Source organism: Cucurbita pepo, chromosome LG08, assembly GCF_002806865.2.
Source record: "Cucurbita pepo subsp. pepo cultivar mu-cu-16 chromosome LG08, ASM280686v2, whole genome shotgun sequence".
NCBI lineage: Eukaryota > Viridiplantae > Streptophyta > Magnoliopsida > Cucurbitales > Cucurbitaceae > Cucurbita > Cucurbita pepo.
Genome location: NC_036645.1, coordinates 2,272,164 through 2,296,065, shown reverse-complemented (window position 1 = coordinate 2,296,065; position 23,902 = coordinate 2,272,164). Strand labels below are relative to the sequence as shown.

At 36.1% G+C, this 23,902-nt stretch overlaps 2 protein-coding genes across 3 annotated transcripts; one reads left to right on the top strand and one right to left on the bottom strand.

Annotated features, from left to right (window-relative positions):
- Nucleotides 1-3,598: 3,598 nt before the first annotated feature.
- Nucleotides 3,599-23,649, bottom strand: LOC111800250 (myosin-7-like). 2 transcript variants are annotated; one of them, XM_023683853.1, is made up of 37 exons: nucleotides 23,506-23,649; nucleotides 23,123-23,268; nucleotides 22,868-23,036; nucleotides 22,443-22,501; nucleotides 22,174-22,330; nucleotides 21,297-21,446; nucleotides 21,081-21,217; nucleotides 20,849-20,995; nucleotides 20,648-20,749; nucleotides 16,854-16,911; nucleotides 16,674-16,775; nucleotides 14,114-14,151; nucleotides 13,890-14,016; nucleotides 13,626-13,796; nucleotides 13,400-13,531; nucleotides 13,210-13,319; nucleotides 13,021-13,081; nucleotides 11,956-12,133; nucleotides 11,542-11,747; nucleotides 9,994-10,113; nucleotides 8,763-8,861; nucleotides 7,906-8,571; nucleotides 7,641-7,780; nucleotides 7,406-7,511; nucleotides 7,303-7,323; nucleotides 7,130-7,213; nucleotides 6,856-7,026; nucleotides 6,333-6,467; nucleotides 6,013-6,195; nucleotides 5,644-5,775; nucleotides 5,497-5,567; nucleotides 5,305-5,404; nucleotides 5,057-5,113; nucleotides 4,596-4,652; nucleotides 4,445-4,525; nucleotides 4,282-4,364; nucleotides 3,599-4,178 (listed from the first exon to the last, which is right to left on the bottom strand). In XM_023683853.1, exons 1-37 carry the CDS (start codon nucleotides 23,581-23,583, stop codon nucleotides 4,064-4,066), a joined length of 4,749 nt encoding a protein of 1,582 aa, XP_023539621.1. In that variant the 5' UTR covers nucleotides 23,584-23,649; the 3' UTR covers nucleotides 3,599-4,063. The 2 variants fall into 2 exon arrangements, with proteins under 2 accessions (XP_023539621.1, XP_023539622.1); XM_023683854.1 differs by lacking the exons at nucleotides 22,174-22,330; nucleotides 22,443-22,501; nucleotides 22,868-23,036; nucleotides 23,123-23,268; nucleotides 23,506-23,649 and adding an exon at nucleotides 21,939-22,032 and having other exon boundaries at nucleotides 4,064-4,178.
- Nucleotides 15,220-16,453, top strand: LOC111800251. Its single transcript, XM_023683855.1, has 2 exons — nucleotides 15,220-15,532; nucleotides 15,747-16,453. The coding sequence occupies exons 1-2, from the start codon at nucleotides 15,358-15,360 to the stop codon at nucleotides 15,938-15,940; spliced, it is 369 nt and encodes a 122-aa protein (XP_023539623.1). The 5' UTR covers nucleotides 15,220-15,357; the 3' UTR covers nucleotides 15,941-16,453.
- Nucleotides 23,650-23,902: the final 253 nt, after the last annotated feature.

Genomic DNA, 23,902 nt, shown 5'->3' with positions numbered 1-23,902 from the left:
TGGTTAGGGAGGAGAATAAACCACCATTTATAAGGGTGTGAAAACCTTCCCCTAGTAGACGCGTTTTAAAGCCCAAAAGGGTTGGGGAGGAGAACAAACCACCATTTATAAGGTGTGAAAACCTTCCCCTAGTAATGTGGGATCTCACAATCGAACCGCTCGGTGCCTAACTCTGATACCATTCAAGCCCACCACTGGCAGATATTGTCTAGTTTGACCCGTTACATATCGTCATCAGCCTCATGGTTTTAAAACGCAAATGTTAGAAAGATATTTTCACACCCTTATAAAGAATGTTTCGTTCCTTACTCGAATCTACGTGGATCTCGCACAATTAACATTTCGTTGTAAAAATTAAGAGCTGAAAATAAGGAATGTTTGATGTAATCTTGGCAGCCAAAAAGGTAAGAATATTAATGTCATATGATGGGTCACATGGAAACATGCATTGGGAAAGGCTAACAATCCCACCACCCAACACACTTTGAAAATGGAAATTCATGCCTAATTAACATCTTAATTCAATTCAATGCCTTCCCTTAAACCATATCATTATCAATAATTCCATTTTTTAAACCATTAATTGTACTATTCCCGAATAATGCACGTTTCTTAATCATTTCTTTCGATTCAATGAATAGTAACGTTTCGTGTTTCGAGATAAACATGTATAGATAGATGGATTAGAGTAAAGATCAAAGTAAATAACCCGAGCTTTTAAAATTAAAGATCAAAAGGGAAATATAATTAACGTATCGGGTATCGGGAATTATTATTATTTTTTAATTATTTATTTCCATGTGAACTGATATTTGAATAAACTTGTAAATCATTGATGGGTACCCAAACAAACAATCATTTGGCCTCAAATTAAAATTGAAAACATGAGATTTCAATCATTTATTTCTCTTCCAATCATTAATTTGTTGTTTAATTAAGAGATTATTTTGAATTAAAAAGGGTTTTTTAAAAAGATTGAAGAAAAAAAGAAAAGAGATTAATTTGGAATGATTAATTTGTTGGGTTTGAATTTGTGAATTTAAATAATTTAAAACTCTTATTAAATTAAAATTGAAATTATTAAAAGTTATGCAAATTTCGATGATTAGATTCGGTTGATGAAGGCTGCAAACTTTGATTGAATGAAGCCAATAATTCTATTAAATCTTTCTCCTTCAACCAATCTCTATGTTCTGATCGTCAATGAATCGACTATATTTTCTATGAATCTTNTGAAGGCTGCAAACTTTGATTGAATGAAGCCAACAATTATATTAAATCTTTCTCCTTCAACCAATCTTTGTTCTGATCGTCAATGAATCGACTATATTTTCTATGAATCTTGTTCTCGAAAGTCAAAATCTGGCCGTGCACCGAAATAAGATGACCTAACAATAAGGTTAGGTCAGGCGTTTCCTTCGATATAGATCAAATGCTCTCTTATATAAAGAGATCTATCTATTGAATATGACATACCTCTCTTGATTTCTAAAAAAAAATGATTATTTTTTTGTACGAACAATAAATTAATAATGAGTTGAAAGTATGACAATAATTTTGACATTTTTAATTATTAGTAGTTTCTTAATGCTTCATATTAGAGATATTCTCCTTGATATTGAGTACCCATATGAAATGAGTCTATAGAATTATAAATCAAATTGTTCTATATTGTTCCTCGTGATACGAGTTTTTTCATCACTCGAAGTGAACAAAAATGGTAGAATGATTGTCTAGATTCATTGTTAAAGATTTGAACCTAGAACTCATATGAATAACAGTCATATTTGGCTGCTCGAGAGATTCGAAGCTAGAACTCGTATGAATAACAATTATATCTGATTACTAGAGAGATTTGAATATAGAACTCATATGAACAATAGCTAAACAACAGTTATAGCTGACTACTCAAGAGATTCGAAGCTAGAACTCATATGAACAACAGTTATATCTAACCACTCGAAAGATTCGAAGCTAGAACTCATATGACCAACAGTTATATCCGACTACTCGATTAGTTCTTTTGAATGGACTAGAGTATATGTTGTATCGAAAAGGTATAGTAGATTTGATGAGCCAAAACAAAATCAAAGTAGTTCTTGACATTGATTACTAAAGCAGGAAGAATCATGAAGAATCATGTGTAGTTGGATAATCATTAATGAATATGAAAAGAGGTGAAGGAAAATATAGAGTTGGTCTGTCGGTTTTCAATTCTTCTTTGACCAAAGAGATTCCTTTGAGGATCAGATCCAATTGGTTCACAGAGCCACCACAAAATCAGAGGAACACTCATTGATTAATTAATGAATGAATGAATGAATGAATAAAAACAAATGCAACTACCACCATAACTGTAATAACTGAAATGGTTTTCTGAATATAAAACCAAGAGTCAAATGGTTCCCTTCAAGAGAGAGAAAGAAAGAGAGAGAGAGAGAATCAAATATGAAACATGGGAATGCATGTGGTCTCACATGAAGAATGGAGCAAAAGTTGGCTAAGGCTTGTGGAGAGGAAGAAGCAGTCAACAACAAAGAGGCCATTTGAATCCCTGAAGCTACAAAAAACAAGTCTCCATGTGCTTAACCCATTTGTTTTTTCATTAAAGGACGGCCTGTTGTGCTTTGGTTTGAGTTCATGAAGCTTCTAAACTAAAATATGATCAAAATGAACAATGTTGTTGTATGAGGGGGAAAGTTCATTGGCATTCTAAAACCTGTTGTTGAAGGGCTCCCTAAGACGGGCATTTTACCACAAAGATGCAATGAAATTATAACCAGAAGTGGTGTTGGGTAGAACAAACTATATGCACATGCCTGTGTTTTATATTATTATTCAAATAAACTATGCAAGAATGCTGATTCAATGCACTTAGAAACACAGAATTCCAAATCTCAAAGCTCCCAAACTTAAGCAAAATTAACTGTATGAAAGGGATGTACCGTGTCTGGAGTACACCAAGAATTTGGAAGTTATTGATGCTGCTGCACAAGCTTTGAACCTTGCAGGGAAAAGCTAGTGACTTGTCAGAAACGTATCAGAGATATAATTTTTAACCATTTCAACAAGCCATGTATGTAAGCCACCTCCTTCCAAACTTGAGGTGCTAGAAATCAATAGTTTCAGGGCAGGGGAGGGAGGAACTAGTGGAAGAAACTATGCAAAATGCTGTAGATCTGTAAGATTTGAGTATATATTTGCAATGAAAACTCACATGCTACACACACAAAATCAATTCTCAGACAGTCTGATCAGTTTTAGCTACTATTTCAGCTTGCTTGGCTCAACATATCGACACGAACTGTAGAGGCAACCGATACGACTCAAAGGAAGAAGAGGATAATGATAAAGAAAGTGTAATAGGCCAAGGCCAAACCCACCACTAGCAGATATTGTCCTCTTTGGGCTTTTCCTTTCCAGGTTCCCCTTCAAGGTTTTTAAAACGCATCTACTAGGGAGAGGTTTCCACACCCTTGTAAAGGGTATTTCGTTCTTCTCCCCAACCAATGTGGGATCTCACAAAAAGAAAGGATAACAGATTTAAGGCGAGAATCATACAAATAGAAGACTGATTTGGGTCAAGACCGGCAGGATAAGTTCAAGAAGAGAAATGGATATCAAGTAAATATATCTTTGAGATGATCTGTCACTTTGTACAATATAAAACTGGGGAGGCAAAGGAGCCATTGTCCCAATATATTGGATCGATCTCAGACATCCTACTCATCACTACAATGATGCTGTGACCCTAAATATCCCTCTAAATATGACAGAAAAGTTGAACTGAAAAAGAATAAAACAAAGAACAAATGGAAAGCTTAAACCTATCTCTGATTTCCCTCTCCCTTCTGAACTATTCGAAACCAGCCTAACGACATTATACAGCTCTAAATAATGAACTTTACATCCAGTGCAATGGATGTTACAATGGTAGTGAAATGATTTTTTTCATTTTTTTCATTTTTTTTTTCATTTTTTTTAACAAAATTGAATTGGATTTACAGAGGGCAAAGACTGGTACGAGGCACCGTGGATCATTATATAAATAAGAACCATAGCCTTATTCCTGTAAAAATTGGAAGACCGGATTGTCAAGTAGTTCTGCTGGAGGCTTAATATCTTGAAAATTCTTATCTTGCAAGGAACTGGATATGTCATCGACTGAGAAAGGTATGCTGCAATAGTAAATAAAGCTTAATTAAGTATTTATTCCACCAATGAAGCTCTCAGATGAAAAACTTTCCAATATATGATGTCCTGTTTCTGTTCTAATAATACCTGGAATTGTCATCCAACAAAAAGGAATTATTGTCTTCATCATTGGTATCTTCGGGCATCAAAACCTTCATGCTAGAAATAACCTATATGAAAGAAGAACAATATCATGAAGTTAAAGGAAAGACAAATGGAGGCAGCAGGAGCCAATGTTATAGAAACTTACCTCTTCAGCTACGCTTCTGGTATTGTAATTGTCGTCACAATAAAGAGTACATATTCTATAAAGCTGCTGAACGCTTAATATCTGAAGAAAGACGACACGGGTGAGAGATACGCACGGAGAAGAATGTATGCATGATCTTAGAGAGACTTACTGGACAGAGGTCATTTGTAATTTCATCATAAGATATTCTAGACTTCTGGTGAATAACCTGAATTCAGAAATTGTAAATCCAAGTTATCAAAAAAACCATAAAACATATCATCTCAGCACAACAATAATCAAAATGGCCTTTTTGTTCTATTTAATTTTCAAACCTTAGAAGAGTTGTCACGTAAGATACTGGCTTCAGGAGGCAAAGGAATCTCCGTCCGGAGATTATCTTTTTCCCCCCAATTAGATAAATAATTATATAGCTCATCACGGTAGCATGATCAATAAAAATTTGTTATTCAATCATATGAATTGTGACAAGACAGCGAATGTTAAATTATAGTTAACAGATATAGTACCAAAAGATTATAATACCATATAACAGCATTCATAATAGATATGGCACAGATAGAAATTCAGAATAGTGGCACTGAGAGTACATAGAACAGTGAAGAAACATACCAAGAATCCAACAGCTTGCCTCACTGGTTTTAGCTCATCCCAAGATAACCCGACATACTAGAATTTGTCAATAAAAAGAATGTTTAAGCATAAGGCGTATTGAACACCATAAGTTAATGAATCATTACAAAAATAATAATAAGTGAATAAGCAATTGAAAAGGAAAAGATGATCGATTGAGCTCTAAGGCTTAGGTGTATGCACATTTTGAAGAGGACGCCTGTTAAAATAACAGAGCACCAGCGTACCTCTTCTTTGGCTTGGGTACACCAACTCTCTAACTCAGCAAGTCCTGACTTCACATATTCTCCATTACTAAACGTGCAGCACTCTTGACGAAGTAGAAGACTGAGCCAGCACAATAGCAATGCAAGTAGATTTTCAATTGCATGATAAAAGATTCTAAAATTGATCTCCTAATTTACATATAGCAGAGGTACCTATTGAAAAGCTGTACGTTGATGTATGAAAAAACCTGAGTGAATATCTTCTGGACCAAAACGGCAGGCACCTGTAAAGTGCTTAGCATAAGTTCACAGTGAAATGATATATTATTCACTTGAGCTCCAACAGAAACTATCACATACGAAGTTCGTCTGCAATCTACTAAGATGATGATTAAGGTGATGGATGATGATGCCCCATGAACTATTGAGAAGGCTGCTACTCTTTGTCTCGTCAGATGATTCCTCAACATTCTCTTCCGAAGTTTTGGGAGCCTGCATGTCATCAAACACATCAGACCTGCTACTTTGATCCAAGTTACAAAACTAACCAAATAAGGATATAGTTCATGAATACTTCTAACCAAGAAGGATATATCTAATCACTTGAACCTAGTAAGATATCAATCGCTTTACTTTACAACAGAAGTAATCTGGAACAGAAAGTTTGAAGTCATTGGCGAGATATATATATATATATATTATACTGCAGGAAACTTAGGTTGTTCGTACTTGGACACAAGTTGAAAGCAACGGCGATAGTTCCTTCTTCAGGTTGTCTCTAACTATTCCATATATCTTTTCTACATACGCTGTTAGCTGCTGCTTGAAAAGTAGAGCAGGATATTTGGCTTCAACTTGCCGCACAACATCAAGGGTGCCAACTGGAAGGTTGGCAGAAGATGAACGAAACCCCTGAGAAAATCAACACTTCGTCAACTTTTAATCTATTTGGTTAATGCCTGAAAACAACATAACCCTTGCTTCTCATGAAAAGAAAAAGAAGATGATTTCTCTTTTTTCGGGGGTGGGGGGCGTGGAATATTTGTTACTTGGGTCATTCGCTCAAACAATGATGTCGGGGTGGGAGGCTTTCGTGGTGTGGCTTTTAAACTCTTTTGAAGAAGAAACAACAATGTAGTTGTGTTGGATAACCAATAAGCCATGTGATCATAATCATCCTGATTCTGCAAGTAAATCAAATATTATATTGAAAGACGGAAGAAAAAAAAGAGAAAGGGAAACAGAAAAAGCAAAGGAGAAGAAGAGCATTTAAATACGAACACTAAATTTAAATACATAGATCGGACCAATGCCTCTACGTTTCTATGAATCTTTACTGCTAGACAATGCCCTATCAGTTCGCGGTTCTGCCTTACTCCTTTCCAGGAATTTCAGTTAAGAGAATCTTTTTTAAGATGGATTTCAGTAAAATTGATAAGATAGATATAAAATAACTGCAGCATTTCTGGAGTTTCATGCAAAAAATTGATGTTTATAATTTTGATCACCTCTTCCAACAGACGGACATAATAATGTCTCCACCACTAAGAGAATCTAAGAGAGAAGGTTTACCTCAATTGCAGAACCAATTATCTGAATAAGACGATCAAATACACTTGTTTTTTCTGCTTCAAATGATCTCCAATGGAGAAGAGATTTATAAATTACAAAAGCAGCAACAGGTTTTCCCTCACTGTACCCAAGATCCCGTGTCAAGTATTTCGATAGAGCATCCATGCCTTCCTGCATAGTGTATGAAATAATCAAATATCATGAAACCAAATGTCAGTAAAACTATGACCCATAAAAGGAAAAGGGGGAAAATGTCACTTTCACAGACACATACGTTCTGCCTTTCAATTTGGGATCTCCTCAATTTTGCATCAGCATCGGTACCATACTTTTTTGATGGTGCATTGCTTAATAATTCCTGCACAATATACCTTGTCTTTGATCATCAATGAACATCCATGACAATGTAAAAATACATTCTAGTCGACCAAGATTTTATAGACTTACAAGGTGGCCATTCTCCAAAGGCTGCAGATAGAGGAAAGAAACAGGATCAATAAATCCTCAGAGACCTAAACCTAACAATAGAAAAACCTTTGAGTGCGCCTACCTGCATTGTTATATGTCCAGACATTTTTCTTGAAGGAGGCTTTTGCAGTGCTTGCTGCCTCAGAATTTGGTCCTCAGTTTCCAAGTCAGATAACTTTTCCTCAAGCCTGGGACAAACAGAATAATTCAAATACCCTTCAGAAACCTTTAGTAAGGAAAATCACATCTAGTCAATATCCATGCAGAGACTAAAGATACATGTTGATACAAATTAAGAGAGCAAAATAACTGAAAACCTTTGCATGGCAGTTTTTAATTCTATTATCTTTGACTCTGCCTCCGTAGCCTGCTTCAGCCGCTCTTCACTAAGTCTGTTACTTTCCTCAAATTTCCTTTCTGTTTCATCAATTTTACTTTCCAAAGAACTAACAAGAGCCTGCACTTGCGCGTAACCGAATAATACAGTTGCACAAAAACGTAAGAACCAACAACTTCACAGAAGCATATTTAGGATACAAAAAAAATAAACATCCACATTAATGTAAGATTTGAAAACCAGACCTTAAGTTCTTCATTTTCAGTAGTTAGCTTATTGATAAGCTCATGATCAACAACTGGAACCTCCTGTATGACTGGGACTTCCACAACTACTTTCTGTGCAGCTACTGGGACTTCCTCAACTACTTTCTTTGCAGCTACTGGGACTTCCTCAACAACTTCCTTTGCAGCTACTGGGACTTCCTCAACTACTTGCTTCGCTGGGACTTCCTCAACTACTTCCTTTGCAGCTACTGGGACTTCCTCAACTACTTCCTTTGCAGCTTCTGGGACTTCCTCAACTACTTCCTTTGCAGCTTCTGGGACTTCCTCAACTACTTCCTTTGCAGCTTCTGGGACTTCCTCAACTACTTCCTTTGCAGCTATTGGGACTTCCTCAACTACTTTATTTGCAGCTACTGGGACTTCCTCAACTACTTCCTTTGCAGCTACTGGGACTTCCTCAACTACTTTCTTTGCAGCTATTGGGACTTCCTGAACTACTTTCTTTGAAGCTTCACGGATTTCCTCAACTGCTTTCTTTGCAGCTTCACGTTCCTCAACTACTTTCTTTGCAGCTTCACGTTCCTCAATAAGCAGTGCTTTCGTTTCCTGAAATTGAGTTTGTATTTCTTCCAAAGCAGACTTCAATTTTGTGTTTTCTTGAGTCTTGGCATCCTCCATGTCAGCCTGCATTAGTAAAATGTTTACTAGCACCAGCATTACTAAATAACAATAGGAAATTTTCACAGAAATATTATCTCATATAATATCAAAGCTTGTATTTACTTGGGATAAACATATATATACATACATCCAAGTAAAAGCATGGGGGCATTATTGGAATATCTAGTATAGATATACACGGGGAAGAGGTGTACCCTCATTTGTTTCTCTTGCTCCAATCTCAATGTTAGTTCTTCCACTTGCTTTTCCAACATATCTTTGGCAGCTTGAAGAGCGCCAGTTTCCTTAGCAGCCTGCACACAATTGCAAATTAAAGATTCATCTTCATTGGAAGTAATTAAATAATATATTTATATCGATACTGGTATCTTAACTTTACAGTCTAAAATTTTGAAACTGGTGATGACTTATGAAATAATGTAATGAGGCAATAGATCTCTAGCACAATAATCAAGGTAAATTTGATGTTGCTACACCAATGCGTGTTGGGTAATAATCTAAATTAACTGATTTGCTGGCCTTACAACATAAACTTTTGAGATTAATCGCAATTAACAATCATAACATAGCTCAATAGTTCAAGGTTAACAACCATACGTATACACAAAATTATCGAGAGCTTATTCAACAGGAAACAGAATTTTGTTAAAATAATCTTCTACGGAAAACTGCTACTCTTGCCGACATGCGAAAGGCTCGCATGACAGGGCAGAGAAAAACTATCATATTTTTGAAGCTTGATCATGTTATGTTAGTAATCCAGTAAAATGCAGATGAAGCCCAGCCATTCTAAATTTAAATAAAACCAGTTATCCTGATCCCATTAAATTAACATTGATATTAAAAAAGAGAGAGGGAGAGAGATGTAAGTGATTAAGTGAACTGCACCATAAATCCATTCAATAATTAAAATATACGAGAATTTCGATAAGTGAGATAAAAGTACAAAAAAAGGTCATATTAAAGCATGTAGCATAGATACAGAAATCAAATAATGGGAAAGGATGATACAATGGGAAGATATTTCCAGTTCACTCCATTGGCGCTGTGCCCCTGCTGTTAGTGCTCTCTTTTGGTCCATAGTGTTAACTTACCTTTAATTAACTTAAAATAATTAGATTCATTAATAGAAAATCAACCGAAATAACAAAAAGTGAGCTTGAGTGAAAACTTGAAGGTAAGTATACACTAAAGTCTTGAAATGTAGAGACCAAATAGAAACTAAACTCAAAACTAAAGGGTATAAATGTAACATTTTAAAACTCAGGGACCAAATGGAAACAAACTCAAAATTCAAAAGTAAATGTGTAACATTTTGAAACTAAAGATCAAATGGAATCTATACTCAAAGTCAAAACCCAAGGACCAAAAAGGTATTTTTCCCTAAAAATATAATTTCTTAAAGAAGAGGGAGATAGAAGATACCATTTTAAGCTTGCGAAGTTCTCTGCGTGCAACTCTTCCTCTCCAAGCACATTGAGTGGTAATCGCAGCTTTTTTTAACCTTAAATAATGCATACGGGCCAAGTATTGCCGACATCGACTCTGAAATATACAAGAATTGTACAAAACTACACATTAAAAGTAAGAAAAGAGAAGATTTTAAACCTAGAGAATGATTGAAAAATAAAACTACAAAAAAAAAAAGAGTGGAAAAAACCATCAACTTCTCCACTTCTATAGGCTAAATCCTCCTCTAATTTACTACTAGAATCAAAATTACTATCAGTTTTCTAGGAAGGGTTGTTAGTATATTCAATGTTTCCTTGTGTCTTCCCTTAAACATTGAAGATTGGTTATATGAAGTGCACTCCTGTTGGTGGTTAAACGGAAAAGTTAAGCTTCTTTGGAAGTGATAAAAAAATTTCACGGCATCCAGGGAAAAAGAAACGAAAAGGAATATGAAGACACGGGGAAATCTTTGTACAGGTTTGGTGATTATGTACGTTTGACTGCGCTCAATTAGAGTGCTTTAGACATATCTCTGTTCAATAACCACACCATTTTTTTGGTTTATGCATACCTTACGTAAATCATGTGTTAAGAACTGCTAATGGTAGGAATGTTTCTATAATATATATAGAACTACTGATGGTAAGAGAAAAAAAGAAGCTCTTATTTTGAAACTTGCCAAATGAGGGAGGATCTAGCCTTCCCAAGGATTAAGCTATTAAGTCAAACACAGCGAACTACTTCCAAAACCTTTATCCTACTGCTAAAAGTTCAGAGCTACTTTAGATGGGAACCGTGAAATTAAATTAGTTTCATGGGCAAGGATTAATTGAGAAGGTCCTTTGAGGCAAAATGCCCTTGAGAGTGTTCAAACATCATCAGAGTTTACCTACTCGAGGTTTTCCAAAACTTTTCCTTAGAGAGGGTGCTGAACGTGTGCCTGATAGAGATTTTCATTAATTCTAATGCAAAACAAAACGTTCAAGATGAACACTTTTTTTTACCCATTTTTGTTAATAACATCTCAAAATCCTTGGCAAGGTCCGGGTAGATCTTTTGAGGAAGGGGGTTTCTAGAGCTATCTCCAAATCCTATTTGCCTTCATAAAATTAAATAAGCAAATTATTATTCAATTTGGTTGCTATCGAGGTGGTGGATGAGTTTAGATTCCTCAAGGATAAGGCTTGGGATGTAGTACGATTTCTTGGAGGGAAGGAGCGTGCTAATTTTCCCACCATTCTCTCAATGTTTAATGTCCCAACGTTCAAAATTATTTAGGAAGTTCTCCTGAAAGGAGTGACACTAGTTGAGGGTAAGTTAAATTTTTTTATACAAAAATGACTATAGAATTACCAGTCCTTAACTAGTGCAGGGCAATAAACAAATAACATTTCATCGTCCATGCTTCAAAACTACAAACAATGATAAGATACTCCTGCACTTCAAAAGGCACGGACAAAAGCATGAGCACCATTGAGAGTAAACGGATTAGATATCAATGCCTCAGTGATTTATCTTTACCTGAATGATAATTGCAGCTCTTGTATCCCTCCTGAACTTGAGCTCTTTACGAGCAACCATGCCATGGATACCAGCCTGAATAGCTACAGCTGAAGAGCGCAATCTTTTATAGGAACTTCGGGCAGAACACATGCGCCAATACTTTTGGATTTTGATAGAAGCAGCTTCCATTCTGATGTTTTCATACTGCTGGCGTGCAACTTCCCCTGTTAATGGGGAAAAAGTATAAATAAATATTTTTTTGAAAAAGAGGCAAAAACGGTATGATAATAAACAAGCAACTTAATAACCATAACTTTACATTTTTTTTATTATCTTATCTTTATCATCTTTATTTTATACCCATAATCTGAGCTTACTGTAGCAATGAGTCGCTGATAGCTACTAATGCATTCAGGTTAATCGACTCTGTACCTCTACAAAGTGCTTGAATTTGTATAGCAGCCAACCGCAACGAAATAAAACGATTCCGTTCCAAATATGAGCGAACTTTCCTTTGGATAACACTAGCAGATCTTCCCAAGACCTCAGTTCGGCAGCCATCTAATTGTGCCATTTGACCAGCCCTAAGAAACACTTTGGTTTTACCAATCTGCCACAAAGAATCAGAAAATCATTCTTACAACTTCAATGAGAAATATTGCTCTCATCTAACCCTCAATACACAGAAAATGTATATACTTAATGCATCCAAGTCCCTCAAAAATTTTGAAAATGACAGTTAAGAAAATAATAATAAATCATAACCCTTCAACTACAACATCTAATTCTGCCATTTGACCAGCCCTGAGAAACACTTTGGTTTTACCAATTTTCCGCAAAGAAGAATTAGAAAATCATTCTCACAGCTTCAATAAGAAACATTACTCTCATGCAACCCTCAATAAATAGAAAATGTATATACTCTTAATATAATATTAGCTCCAAGTCCCTCAAAATTCTGAAAAGGACAGTTATGAAAATAATAATAAATGAAAGCTCATTGACTACATCCAAGTGCAAAGACACTGAAACTGGAGAGAATTCAAAATTCCTTTAATCATTTATTTATGAAAATATAATTTGGAAAATCAGGAAATCTGGTGCAAGCTTCTTCAAAGCTGGAGCTTAAACTGATCTTTTTTCTCAAAGTTCGTAAAAAGGTTTACCTTCCACTTTCTTGTGGTCCAACATTTATAACCGTAGCAAAGATTTTGTGGTCCAATAAAATGAAATAGGTCTTATGGAGGGTTTGGTTGGAAAGAACTCATAGAACATTTAATAGTTATATCGGAAATCAGGAAGATACTTAAGGGTTTAGCAGGGTTCAATGCTTCTACTTGGTGTGCTCTTACTAGATCTTGCAATTATGATTCTTCTCTTTAATTGAGATTTTCCCCTTCTTTATTGAGAAAAAGTTTCCTACCAGTATATGTGCACACACGTGTAACAGGAAGGGAAGCTTGCTGCGGATAAATTATCAAATTTGCACTACCATACCTGATACCCATTAAGGTTAACTTTCTGCAAAAGCTTCTTACACGCATTGGCTTCATCAGAGCTATTAACAAGTCCAGTGAAAACAGAGTTCATCAGAGCTTCTAAAAGACCGAGAATCTAACATCACAATCTCAAGAAATATCATATATGAACGAATCACTAAAATGCCTTTATTAATGTGCAAACTACCTCCCCTTCAAAACATCAGGTGCCAAGATAGTAAACCGACCAATAAATTCATCAAACGTCTTCCTAGTGGGATATCCAGCACAACTGATCCTGATTGCTTCCATGACTCCCTAAAGCAAATCTCTCTTAAGTTCACGTGTGTATAAGAGAGGTACGATTGGACAAAAAAGATTGGTAAATATAAACTTACCCCACATCGGAGCTGCTGTAAAACATTATTATTCTCAAAGATGGATGGTTTAAGAAGATTGTTTGGCTTTACACAGCGTATGTAGTGTGGCTCAGTAGCATTTAGTGTCTCGAGCAAAGTTTGAAGTTGTTGCTGGAAAGGTTAAAAAATGGAAATTAAATTAAGAATATAAAAATACAACGAGCTTCATCATCAAATAAAACACACTGCTAATACAGAAACATACCTTAAATCTAGTCCCTATTGATGAGAACTTGGATGATTTGGAGGTTTCTTCAGGTAAAGGGGGGAATAGCCCTGCAACAAAGCAGCACTTAGAAGCACCCAACAGTGCTTGATGCTCCGCAACAACATAATCTTTGTTTTTGTCCAAGAAGAGTTCAGTTTGGTACGTAACCTAGAATAAAATTTACCACCACAGAATTATAAAAAAAAATGGGCCATCTGAAGAGCCTCTAGCGGATAAAACATCAATGACAAGAGTACTTACATCGCCAGCATAATGACAAATTGTGAAGTCAGTTCGTGACAATTTAGGCTTACTAAATCGCTTATGGTCCCTAAAAGTTTGATATAGTTTCTGAGCAAAAGTCTCATGTGTGGATCTCGGAAACATGCTACAAAATGAAACCAAGGAAACTATCACCTTCCATTACACACACACACACACACCCAAAACCTGTTTATAGACAGATCTGTCTTGTAAATACATACCAAGCCTCATCCAGAAGCGCAATGATGCCACCAGGTTTCTGAAAGTAGTAAACTTAATATTAAAGAGAAAAAAAAAAAAAACTCAATGTTCACCATAGTAATCAAAAAATGAATAATTGAAGCAATTAGAGAACAAGTGTCGCACTAAACAACTAGAGAAATGTTGAGCCACCACCTAGCCATTTCATGGAAGTGATGAATTATTGTATCTGTAACCTTTATTTTTGCATCTGGTATGAAAATGACATAGATTTTGTTGAAGACATGAAGAACAAGCAGAAAATTCCCCTTCGTCTCTCATCTGTTTTGGATTAAAAACTCTCTAATTGAATTGTTGCAAAATCCAGTGCAATAATTTTTTCGTAAGTCAAGGATGTCTCTAGGACTATCCATTTACCAAGTTTAGATCTCCCCTTGAAACTCGAATGTGTTGTTTGACCACCTTTTGGAGGTAGAAAGAAATTGGATGGAAAAAAAGTTGGTAGATTTCTGGGAAATGATAAGAGATATTCTCATAAAATTTCAAGAAAGATCAGCCATCGTCTTTCATTTTACAAATCAAGCTGAAGAAGGAGAAATATTGTAGTTGGAGCTAGTCAATGATAATCAACTCCTCAGAAGTTACGCAAAAGTAGTACAAAAGAGGAGGTCAGATGCTTCTACATTTTGGGTGAGGAAAGAAAAGGAAGTGGTGGAAATGAACTTCAATACTATCTTTATGGTTTACAAATTGCTAGCTCACAACCCTTGGAAGGACATTTGTGATGCTTAAGAGGTTTATTTTCAATCCAGGATTTCTATTAATCCCTACATGGAAGATAAGGGGTTGTTGAATTGAGTGTTGATTTTTCTCGGTTGGACTTTCATGGAAAATGGAGGCAAATTGAGAAATGGTCCCAAAAATAACACTCTCATCCAAAGCTAATTGAGGGATATGGTGGCTGGATTCCTTTGCAGAATTTACCTTTACCTTATTGGAAAAGATCTTGTTTTGAAGCAATTGGTTACCATTTTGGAGGTTTCATCAATATATCTTCCCAAACTCCTAATTTTATTTATTGTACTGCTGTTAGAAAGCATTTGTCGTTTCATTCCAACTGAGATTGCGGTAACATATGGGTAGTTTGAAAATTTTCTCACATTTTGGGGGTATATATTTTATTGATCCTCCAAGCATTGATCATGGGGATTTGTCTATTCTTAATTTTACCAATTTAATGGATCGAAAGAGAATAAATTAAGCTATGATGGATGAAAGTTTCACTTTTCCATCGAAGGATTTTATGGCCAAAGATGTCGAGTTGAATTCTCTTCCTTTGCATGATCAGCTAAAGGTGGATGATCTTTTTCTTCAAGATGACCTTCAGGTTACGCAAAAATTCACCAGCTACTGTTTGGTATTCTCAATCGTTTATTCAGGTTCTTATCATTTTAAACCTATACTGAATGTCTCTATAATGAAAAATAAACTTATTGAAGCCTACCCTCTCTATTATACTAAGAAGAAAGATTGCTTTGGTATTTCAGAAAATTAAGAGATCAATTCAAACATTTTGGAATAAGCTTGTGCTCTGCTCCCCACTTGCTTAAGTAGGAGCCCCTTCACAATCTACTAACTCTTTTACTCTTTCAGTGATCACTCCTCCAAGTTCAAATGACACTTCAACAAAACGTATCATTGACCCTCCCACCACAAAGTATCCTATCTCCTCTCCAATTACTCATGATTCCGAATATGATGCTAGTATGAGCAGTGATGAATCTGAAGCATATTTAGTTGAGATAATAAAACTTTCTGTCGAAGGCTCTTTTGCAGAAGCATTTTAAAGTCTTTTTCGGTTTTGACAAAAGGAATTCAGTTGAAGCTTCATAATCAGTAACAAAGTATCCTTCAATTCCTCCCAAATTCTATTCCTTAATTGAGGTTTGTGGATTACATATGAAAGAAATCACTCCTCTATCACCACAAATTAAGATATAATTGTGTTTTACTCATCTATTTTGATTGTCCAACAATGAGAATTACTTATTGGTAATCCAGTCTCTGGCGCCTTTTACTTTTTCATGTTGTCTTGAAGATCATTTTTAGTTTCAATTTTTTATTCATTTTAGAGTTTGAAGGTTGCCTATTTTTTGGAAGGTTACAGGGATGTTTACTTTGGTGGTTTGGAGTTCTGTTCGGTTAGGCGTATTTGAGTAGGTTCGCAGTTGTCAATCTCCTCTCCTTTTTGGAGCCCTGAGTTCTTGGCTTTATTTTGATGTTTCGATTGAATAATTATTTTAGGCTGTTTGTTGAAGAGCATTTAGTATTATTTGGATTGTTAACAATATCCTTCTTTGTAATCCTTTTTAGTTGTTTCTTTTCATTTCTCCGTGGAGCTTTGTATCTTTTGAGTATTGGTCTCATTATTTCAAAAAAAATATTTGTTGATGTTTCAAAAAATCTTAGGGATACTTTTCATAATAAAAGAATAATACCCTAGGAATACATTATAAACAGTTCTATAAAATCTGCAGAAAAATTCAAATTAGTCACGAAAGGAAAGAAACTCTTCTGCACCTTCTCAATGAGATCAAGAACATCCTGATTATCAATAAAATCAATATAACTCCAGTTAATTTCTTCTTTTGTATATTCTTCTTGCTCCATCTTGAACACATGCTGTAAACAACATTCTTCAAGTTAAATTTCAAGATCCAGGAAAGTAAAGGAAAAAAGAGTACACAATTCAAGCTCCACCTGGTTGAAATGTTGCTGCAATTTCTCATTTGTCAGATTAATACAAAATTGCTCAAAGCTGCATAGACCAATACGTACAATTCCATTTAGATAAATTAGATAAAGTAAGGGTTCAAAAGAAGAGATACCTCCGATCCTAATATATAAATAATACTAATATACTAAAGATTGCTAAAAATATATATTTACAAATAAAAAAAATGTAATAAAATTATTGATTTTATTTGAAAATGCAGAATGTTTTTGAAACAAAAAAAACTGAAACAAATCCTATAAAGAAAACGGAATTGGGAAGATCACAATATTAAATGAAAAACAAAACAACTAGCACCAAATTCATTCTAGATGAAGCATTCCCAAAGCGAGTATTGTTCTTCCAATACACTCTCGGGTATGTACTATTGCAACACACTTTTTAGTCACCCTACAATTTACCAGTTTGTTATTTCTGAAGGTTATTCTAATGATATTTGGATGAACAAAATCCCATAAAACAAGTTATTTGTTTCAACACCAATTTTTGACGCGGAGTAACACTGCTAATTGGGTGCAAAAGAGAGTTCCTTTTTCTCATTTTTCCATCTTTCCACTAATGGGTGGTCTACAGCACTTGGATTCTTCACTAACCTATACTGTTATGATGCTAGAACAGATTTTAAAGGAGTCAGAATTAGTATGCAATAGCAGAGACAAAGCTCATGATTCTTTGGAGCAACACCTTTATAAAGCAGAGCCAAGATTACTTGGGATCGTGCCATCAATATTTTCATTTGGCCAACCATAGATCTTTTGATAACAAAGATACATAATTGGAGGAAGTTTCGGAGGTCATCAGATTTCTGGGTATACAATTAGTGTTACTCTATAGAGTTTTTCTTTTGTAAATACTTCTTTCTATTTTATCAATGCTGGTTACATTTTCTCTTGGGGCAGAGGGGGTTTAAGCTCCTTCAGCCTTGTGTGGCTGGAAATGATTTCTTTCCCCTCACCTTTTCCTCTCTCAATGGAACAGTATGCTGTTTCCTACCAATCAAATTATTGATAGAAGAGAGAGAGAAAAAAAAATGTGTAAGGTATTTCCCTCACAATGTATTGAGTTTCGGAGGAAAACTCTTGCCCTAAGGAATACAAAGCTCTCAGCTGATTAGAGAGAGCTGGTAAACTCTCCCTTTTCTCTCTCAAGACAAAAACTACTAAGTGAAAGCATAAATGAAAAATAGACACATGACCACAGGCTAAAAGCAATCCCTCCAGTCCCTCACTTCCCTCATGCACCAGTGGTCCCTCCTCAAATTCTCAACCTCTAACTAACTTGTCAGAGGTATATTGGCTTTCTTGCCCCTCCTCTAATAGACTTACCTAGTGTCTAACAACACTCCTGGCCTGCAAGAGAACCTTTATGAATGTATATTGGCTTTGAGTTTTGAAACATGAAATAATGAATGTATGGTGGCCTCCTTTGGTAATGTAAGTTTATAAGCCACAAGTCCTATTTTCTACTCAATTCGTTAAGGCCCAAAGTATTTGAGCGCCAACTTTTCATTCCTTCAATTGGAAATTGAAGCCTGCCTAAATGGTCTAAGTTTCAAGAAAACCCGATCACCAACATCCAGCATCATCTCTGATGGTTTCCTATCTGTGAATTTCTTCATTCTCAGCCTTCAAATGAGTCTTCAGCCGATCTAAAGTGGCATGCCTCTCCATTAATTGTTGAGCTAGTGTTGTGTTAGCGTCTCAGCTTCCCCATAAGATAACAATAGCGGTGAGGGGTGTCCATACACAGCTTGGAAAGGGAGTGATAGCAATGGAAATATGATGTGGTGCTGTACCAGAATACATAGATACTGCTTTGAGCTCCCTTTCATATATCGACTTGGCTTGTGCTATAGTAGACAAGGTATGGCTGAAGTAGGCTTGTCATACAACTGATTTTCCCTCAAGATATTGAAGACACCTCCCAAATGGCGTATGTGTTCCTCATATCCTGTGCTGTAAATTAATAGATCATCAAAGTGTACCAAGATAAACTTACGTAGGAATGAGCGAAAGATCTTGCTCATCAATGCTTGAAATGTAGAAGGGGCTTTCAACTATTGTCAATTCTCCAAAAGTGAGCACAACCCCTTCACACACTCCTTTTCCTTTCACCGCCATCCCTGTACCCATTAATTGGCTGCCTTTGTCAAAGGTAAGTTCAATTTCTCAACCAAACGTTGAGGAATAAAATTATACATTTCTCCACAATCAATTAAGACCACTACTTCTTGATGATCGATCCGTCCTTTCATCTAAATGGTACCGCCAACAAATTTTCCTCTGCTTCTAGAATTAAATTGTTCTCTTTCTACAATTTCAAGTTCCTCTCTGTTCGACCACCATAACCTAAATCTCCTTTGCTTTACATTTGTGGCCAACATAATAATTTTCCTCGCAGCCGAAACAAAGACCCTTTTAACACCAAGATTGAAATTCTACACCAGAAAGTTTCTTCATCAGACCCTCTTTACGTGACGTGGCGGTGGGATTACTCGTCAGAGTGATCGTACGCATGGGGGTGTCATTTCCATCATCTTCTTGCCGACTTTTCCTCCATTCCAGTTTGATTTAGAGCAAGAACTTGGGCTTTTTCAACTAGAATGATAGGCTTCGAAGCTTCTAATCTGGCCACTTCATGATCCTCCACGCACAAGGCCATTTTCATCATATTTGCTAACCCAATGCGCTACCAACACAACCTTAACAACTAGGTCGAGCAATCAACAACTCGGACGTGTAGTAGTATTCTATCATGGTGGTTTCTTACTTGAAGACAAGGAAACATCACAAAACACTACCCTGCTTCATCGTCGGAATCGTTCCAATAATTGCATCTTCAAATCATTCCATCCTTGAATGATTCCCATTCTTCCTTCCCACGATACCAATTTAAAGCTAATTCCTGAGAACCAAACACAAGCATCTCAACCTTTCTTAACCTTACTCTTATCGCTGAAAACTTCCTCCACCTTCTCCGGATTAGGTTTTTTCTCCAACGTTACATTTGAATCCGCCCATTTCTAGTTCTGTCACGAGCTTTCTTCACCTCTGACCAGGGTCGACCATGATCAAATCCAGGCTAGCTCTAATACAATCGTTGCAAATGGACTCTTGAACTCATCTCCCTGGGACAGTCAGTCGCTCCACTGATCTTCATAAAACTGTGAGGGTATCTTCGACTCTGCGCATCACTTTCTCTTATATTACTCCAACCTCAGCCTTAATATCATCCATCTCCTGATCCATTACATCGAGCCTTTCTTCAACCCACATCCGCACCATTTTTTTCCCAACCTCCCCAGATTATGATCTGATGCCAATTTGTAAGGTCTTTCCCTTGCAATGTATTGATACTTAGACGAAAACTCTTGCCTAAGGCAATAACAAACTCCCAGCCAATTAGAAAGGGCTGGTAAACTCTCCATTTCCTCTCACAAGGCAAAAACTACTAAATGAAAGCATGAAAGAAAATAGACACACTGTCACAAGCCTAAAAGCACACCCTCCAGCCCCTCACTTTGTTCCCTCCTCAAATTCCCAACATTCCCTCTAACAAACGTGTCAGAGGTAATATTGGCTTTCCAGCCCTTGGCTTCCTTGTCCCTCTGCATAATAGGGCGCCTAACCATATGATTCGCTAATGGAAGGTAAAATGAAAAGGTCTCGTGTTATATGTTGGCAACAAAAGATGCATGAAATTGCTAGGTGGGAGTTCATCCTCCACTAATGATGAAAGCAAAAGCATACCGGTTAAGCACCTGTTTGTCTTGAAACTCTCGAATCCATAGATATCCAGAACCCCGATTAAGTGTTTTGAATCACGATCTTGGCCAATTGAGTTATTAATCTTATCAACAATCCTGAGTCCATGAAGGAAATGTTTAAAAAGAGTCCATGATAGAAACAACAATGACAAATTTAAATTAAAAAGTAATTTAAGAATGAAACACAAAACCTACCAATCAAATAATCTTGAATATACGATTTTTGCCAAAGCATCCCTACTAAGAGTTGCAGATACTGTATCGAGACATTTAGTTATGGTTTCATCACGTGTAACTATCACACGAGTACACATTGAATCTTCAAGAGCCTTCTCATCACACCTGCGCCAAAAAAGAAAAAAAGTACCGATTTTGGCTTCAATTATCTCAGACACCACTTCACTAAAAATAGGAGCAAGCTGATTACATGAATAGTTCTGCTGCCATTTTGAGATGGAACCGAGCTTTGTCATCCTTAGGTTCAGAGGAATCCGCATCCTTCCCCTTTGCAAATTCAACATTGCCCAAATGAAGTACTGCAGCTACCACTCGAAATATAGCATCCTAAAAATACAGACCTCAAATCAATTACTTGGGTAGGTTACATTCACCGGCAAGTCGAAGGTTCAAGAGAAAAGAATACCTGCTCAGCTGTACTTATTCCAACGACATCCATAGCTTCTCTAGTAGAAGTATATTCCTTGGACTCGTCCAGTCCATCAAGTTCATAGCAATTAGATTGATTAAGATAATGGAATGTTCTTGGATTCCCTAACTTATACTTTTCAACTTCCTGATCAAAAAGAAAAAGGAAACAATTGATTTCAAGCAGGTGAAAAAAAAAAAACCCTCACTACATTGAAAAGTGAGTTTACTTTCAACGAACAATAAAATTAAATGAACCATTAGCAAAGGAAATGGACGTAAAACGTAGTTTAAACTCAACCACTACTCGTCAATTACTTTCATATATACCATACTAATTGCCTAAGATACATAACATGCCTCGGATTAGAACACAAGTACAGTTAACTACAATTGTAGAGATGGTAAAAGGAAAAGACCAATAAAGAAAGCATTTAAAGATGACGATTAAAAGAATACACAAAATGAGGGAAAAACATATATGTGTATTTTTTTATTATAGAAGTACCAACTTTCATAAGAAAATGAAGANAGAGGGAAAAACATATATGTGAATTTTTTTTATTATAGAAGTACCAACTTTCATAAGAAAATGAAGAAACAAAATTCAAGGGGAGACCCACAAAGAGACGAGCCTCACCAATAAAAGGGAAGCATCCCGCAAGAGAGGCCCTAAAGAAAGCCACATTCAATACATCCTCCCACAAACTATCCCTTCTGAGGGACACTTACCTATTCCTTTCCAACCAGATTAACCACAAAACAACAAAGAAAGTAGCCTGACCTTTCCTATTCCTTTCCAACCAGAACCCTACCCTTCCCCCTCCCCTGAAAAGGGGGTCCAAAAAAATTCATATTCATGACGAGAAATTTACCTCTGTTGATGCACAAAGCATATAAAAGCAATGATAATTCCTCTCAGGATCAGACACTTGGCAAACACGGGAACGTTCTAATAAATAAGTTCTAATAGCAGCTCCAGAAATTCTCCAACTTCGGTCAAATTGGATCTCCACAAATTTACCAAACCGACTGCAGATACACAGTAATCAACTCAGAATCTTATTCCAGTAAAAAGAGCATATAAGAAAAAGCTTGGTGGTCAGAAAATGAAAGGAAAGAATTCCAAAAGTAGGTTGCTCACCTGGAATTATTGTTTCTAACAGTCTTTGCATTGCCAAATGCTTCTAGAACAGGGTTGGACTGCGCAAAGAAAATGTAATATAAAGATAAATTTGTCACCGACTTAATATCAAAAGTCAGGTGCTAAATTCTCAGGATGCGATTTGGAGGGGAAAACATTAGAGATAATAATACTATTAGGAAGAATTTAACTGTTAAAACAACGTAAGTTAATCATTATTGTAATTTAACCCAACAATAAGTAGGATATCCTATGCTTCTAGAACATAAGTTTAAATCCACTCATTTTGATTTCCTATTAATCAAAGGAGGGTATGAGCCTAAACGTAAAAGGCATCACAAATAATTGAATGATAAAATAGTTCTATCAAATGACTTCAGCCTTCAGGATTGATGAAAATTAACAAACCAGTAAGAAGTCCATACCTCTAGTACTTGCTGCTCTACAGAGCGTTCACCAGTTGCAGCCTTCCCTCCATCTCTCCCTCCAACATGGGCAAGATAGCGCATAAGCATCTTTGTACTCTCCGTTTTACCAGCTCCACTTTCCCCGCTAACTAAAATTGACTGGCTTATACCCTCATTAATCATCTGTCTGCATTTTTGGTGATTTTTAAATTTGAATGAAAAAATGAAACATTTAATTATTAAAAAATGCATACATATAATGTGTGGGAATACCTATATGCAGAATTTGCAATGGCAAAGGGATGCGGGCTCAGCTCACCTAAATCCGCCCCTTTATATTGTTGCATTATGCCATTATCATATAAATGAGGAAGTCTTCGAAAAGGATTTACGGCTATTAGTATACCCCCAGTATAGGTCTGTGGAATTGCAAAGAAATTTTAAAACTAACCAGGTTAATACTCCAACTTAATCACAAAGTTCCAATATAACAGCTACAAGCCATTTATAGTGCCAACAACCGCACTTCTCAACCCTTTGCACGAAAGGGGACAGTTAGAGTATCAATAACAGAGACACCACAAAGCAACAGATCAAAAGCCCCCACCCCAGAGGAATGAATTTGCTAAGCTGGGGAGGAAATTGCAGTTACTCACATAAATTTCATTAACATCATAACGACATTTCAAGTTCTGTAGCAGTCCTGGCTCGTGTAAATAAGCTAGTTTTGTCATATCATCCACACCACATGATGGAAATTCAGGATCCTTTGGATAGGCATTTGATGATTTGGCCTCAACCTTTAGAAGAATGAAACATAACAGTTAGAAAGGGACCCCGTTGTTTGTTTTTTGTAAGCAAAGGAGCACAACAGATCACAAGTTAAGACACTATTTCAACTTATTGGCATTAATTATAAGACTGTTGTCCTAATTGTGTTGAGAAGAAAAAAAAAATGAAGCCAACAAACATCATGGTTACGACATTAGTCATCATGGATTTTAACAGAAGGAAATTGAAAATAACTTGTGACAAGTGTACAAACTTTTTGAA

Excerpts from the sequence above, each read along its gene's own strand:
- LOC111800251 (XM_023683855.1), top strand. The coding sequence starts at position 15,358 with ATGATGGATGAAAGTTTCACTTTTCCATCGAAGGATTTTATGGCCAAA. Across the intron at positions 15,533-15,746 it reads ATTCTCAATCGTTTATTCAG|TGATCACTCCTCCAAGTTCA; the intron begins GTTCTTATCATT and ends TTACTCTTTCAG.
- LOC111800250 (XM_023683853.1), bottom strand. The coding sequence starts at position 23,583 with ATGACAAAACTAGCTTATTTACACGAGCCAGGACTGCTACAGAACTTG. Across the intron at positions 10,114-11,541 it reads GAGCTGCAATTATCATTCAG|AGTCGATGTCGGCAATACTT; the intron begins GTAAAGATAAAT and ends TGTATATTTCAG. Across the intron at positions 8,572-8,762 it reads AGCAAGAGAAACAAATGAGG|GCTGACATGGAGGATGCCAA; the intron begins GTACACCTCTTC and ends TTACTAATGCAG.